The following is a 3,446-nucleotide window of genomic DNA, read 5'->3' on the forward strand; positions in this document are numbered from 1 at the left end:
TCTCCCTCTGTACAGAAATAGGAAACCCTAGAAAAAGTTACAAATTATAACTAAAAGACAGAAAATATATTTTAAACCAAATAAAGAAAAAAAAAGTCAACTCAATCAAGATTAAGGTGCAAAAATTCAACTGATCTACATTAAGAGAATAAACAAAATGCAACATTGACAAATGATGGATGTAAATGCGTTGGCGGAGCCAGCCCAGTGACTGTTGGCTCACAGTGGTAGATTTTATGCTAATGGTAGTGATGATTTAAAAAAAGACACAAATTAAAAAATCGATTATAATTTTAAGATTAAGAGCCAAATCTTGTAATATTTGTAAGGCTGTATATTTGTAACAGAAAAAGTGATAGGTAACAGGAACAAAAAAAAAAAAAAAGAACACCGCCACATGAACTCAAATTCTCAATACAAAGGTCAAATAACGGTTTTGAGAGCTGCAGCTGAAAGCTGGAAAAAAGTTTATGTGATGTGGAGATGGAGATACAAAAACACCTACGCTTTTGATTGTTTGGTTACTTTTGTGTTGTTGTTGTTTTGTAAAAACTTACATTAAAATGTTGAAATGTTGTTTGCTGTTGAAAACAAAACAAACAAAAATACGAGTACTTACTCTTGCAACGCAAACATTTCTTACTTGTACTTATTGTCTTTGGAAATGTATCTATGTCTGTCCGTCTGTCCATTTAAACAAACGTCTGTCCGTCTTTCAACTAAATATATTTTCAACAGTTTGTTTGTTTTTGTTTTCATTTTATTGTTTGTTAAAAGTAGTAACATTACAATGTCTTAATTAGATTGCCGTTTACATATGTGTATCTGGCTGTGTTTTCCATTCGTTTGTTACTGTCTTTTTTGTTTCTATGTCTATATCTGTGCAATTGTTTATAACTATTTTGGTCATACTTGAGTATGAGGCTCTTTTGTGTGCTAAAATTGGTATGGAAGTAACTCCAATTTTCATTTCTTTTTATATAAAGATATCAAAAGCTTCACATAGCGGTTCCCTCTGTTTATTTTTTCGTTTGCTTTCTTCCTTTCAAATGTAGCTTAGAAGAGAAAAAAACGACTCATACAAAGATCACAAACAAAACATTTGTTGTCCGCCTTTGGCCACAAAGACTCTAAAAACAAAACCGTCAGTACTTAATCTTTTACCGGATGATTGTCCACCACAATTGGATGTGTATATAAACAATCATGATCGTAAATAAACATGCATGGCGCATGCTTTCTAACGTATTGTATACCAACGGAAGAACAATACAAACGCATACGAAAAATGTTTTTAAACAATTGTCCACTTTTTACTGTTGTTCTTTTTGTAGAATTCTAATATCAAATTGGTATTAAGTTTTTTGTACTTTTTTTTTGGGAAACAGGTGGTGGAATTGAAAATGGTTTGAGATCAGCTAGCGATCAATAGGAATCATGTTACAACAGGATCAATGCTAAAATTGTTTGAAGGATAATGTTTGTATTTGAAACTTGTTTGAAAAAGTGATAATAACCAATCTAAAATCTTTGTTAACAAATCATTTTGATCATATTGTGATCGTATTTAAATCAATTGGATCTTCAGTCGGTACCAACCAACCGTTTCCTAAACGACTAAAAATTTTTAACTCAACGAAAGCTATATCAAACTAAAGTTTATCTTAGTAAAAACTTTCATTGATAATCATATCGTAACCATCTGATTGTGCTGCCCAAATACATAGAACGAAAGTCACTTTTGCTGGTTTTTACTTATTTCAAAGCTTACAAGTTTTCAGCCTCAAAAGCTTGCAAAAATTGTTATCTTTATAAATCTAATATATCACTCGAGTAGTTAATTCACTAATATAATTTTTCTTTGGACCGAATCGTTTACCAAGAAATGTCTAGAGATCCTACTTCAAAGGATCTTAGTAATCCGGTGTTGCAACGGAATTTGTCCACAGTACACAAAATTACCGGACTTCTATTGAATAGTTTAATTTTTTATATTTCCTTCTCACTTCTTTTTTTTCACACAATTTCCAATGCACTCACTTTCATTAGCAAAACATTAACCAAAAATAAATTCAACTTCCACCATTTCAAATTCAACTATTTTCTTACGTTTATTTCTATTGTCTCAATTACTGCTGTTTTACAGAATTTCATTGTAATTCTTAAATAAAATATTCTCAATCCAAGGCAATAATTCAGAAACTCGAGCATAAACTCCTGGTTTATTGGGTTGAGCACAGCTAACACCCCAGGAAACAATACCAATAAGTCTATTGTTAGCCACCAAGGGGCCACCCGAATCCATTTGACAAGCATCGACACCACCACTCTTAAAGCCAGCACATATCATGCGTTTAGTTATCAGACCACCCATTTGACGATTGCATGTGGTTTGTTTGACTATTGGGACGTGAGCTACCATTAAGTAATCCGCAGCAGTTTGTTCCTTAACATCGGTGAAACCCCAGCCCAAAACAGTGGCATAACTGCCATCTCTTATTCTATAACGGGGACCAGCTAATTTTATGGGTTGTACAAGAGGACCAAACGTAAACGAACCCACAATTCTCACCAGACCCACATCATAATCTTGAGTAACACTATTCCATTTTTCATGATAATAAATCTTTTCAACATCGTAAACCTCACCCTCTAGAACTGCACGAGATTTTTCACCCACATGGACTTTAAGCTTAGAATCTGTAGTGTAAAACAAACAATGGGCTGCTGTCAGCACAGTACGTTCATTGATTATAGAACCACCGCAACTGTGAAAACTTCCAAATATAGTATCCGCCAAAATTGACGCCACAAATGGATAATTCTCTAAGGCCACATGACCTCCAATAATTCTCGGTTGCACTGCATTTCCTTTAAGTTTTGCACCTTCCGTAAATGCCAACGAAAAACAAACGATAATTAGACAAACGTACTTCAACGACGACACGTACATATTGATTCAACGACTGTTGAATGTCAAGCTCAAATTGTATTTCAACTTCTAGCTTTGTAGAGTTTTTAGTTGCCAATAATAGTCTATTTAAAAGTGTCAAACTGATAAGAATTCATTGCTGTAAACAATGATTTATTAATATTTAATTGTTTTTAGATGAGTCAAAAAAAAAAAAAAAAGTTCACACAAAAACTTTGTTTTTTTTTTCCTTAGTTTTGCGTCATTTCACAGATAATGATGAAGAGTCAAGAAATTTTTAAATTTGAAGTTGATTTTTCAAGGTTTTATTTATTTTCTTTGTTTAGTAATTTGCTTATCAGTTAAAGAGAACTGTTGAGGGAAGTTGAGTATTTTAAAAGGGGTCGTAACTGTTTTGGTTTCAGTTTTAAGTTTGTAACACATTTGGGGATTGAAATAGGCCATTGGTACAACAGTTTTGTTAGTAACTGTTGTACCGTTTACTGTGTTAACCACTTATTGTTGTAACGACCAC

At 32.9% G+C, this 3,446-nt stretch overlaps 1 protein-coding gene across 1 annotated transcript; it reads right to left on the reverse strand.

The window, feature by feature from the left end:
• Positions 1-2,085: 2,085 nt before the first annotated feature.
• LOC119601637 (trypsin 5G1-like) lies at positions 2,086-3,019 on the reverse strand. The gene has a single exon (XM_037952693.1). It carries the CDS (start codon positions 2,951-2,953, stop codon positions 2,141-2,143), a length of 813 nt encoding a protein of 270 aa, XP_037808621.1. The 5' UTR covers positions 2,954-3,019; the 3' UTR covers positions 2,086-2,140.
• Between the last annotated feature and the right edge of the window lie 427 nt (positions 3,020-3,446).

Source organism: Lucilia sericata, unplaced genomic scaffold, assembly GCF_015586225.1.
Source record: "Lucilia sericata isolate MDLA Ls3-8-SP2 unplaced genomic scaffold, ASM1558622v1 Contig000181F_arrow, whole genome shotgun sequence".
NCBI lineage: Eukaryota > Metazoa > Arthropoda > Insecta > Diptera > Calliphoridae > Lucilia > Lucilia sericata.

Coding starts and splice junctions, on each gene's coding strand:
- LOC119601637 (XM_037952693.1), bottom strand. CDS start 2,953: ATGTACGTGTCGTCGTTGAAGTACGTTTGTCTAATTATCGTTTGTTTT.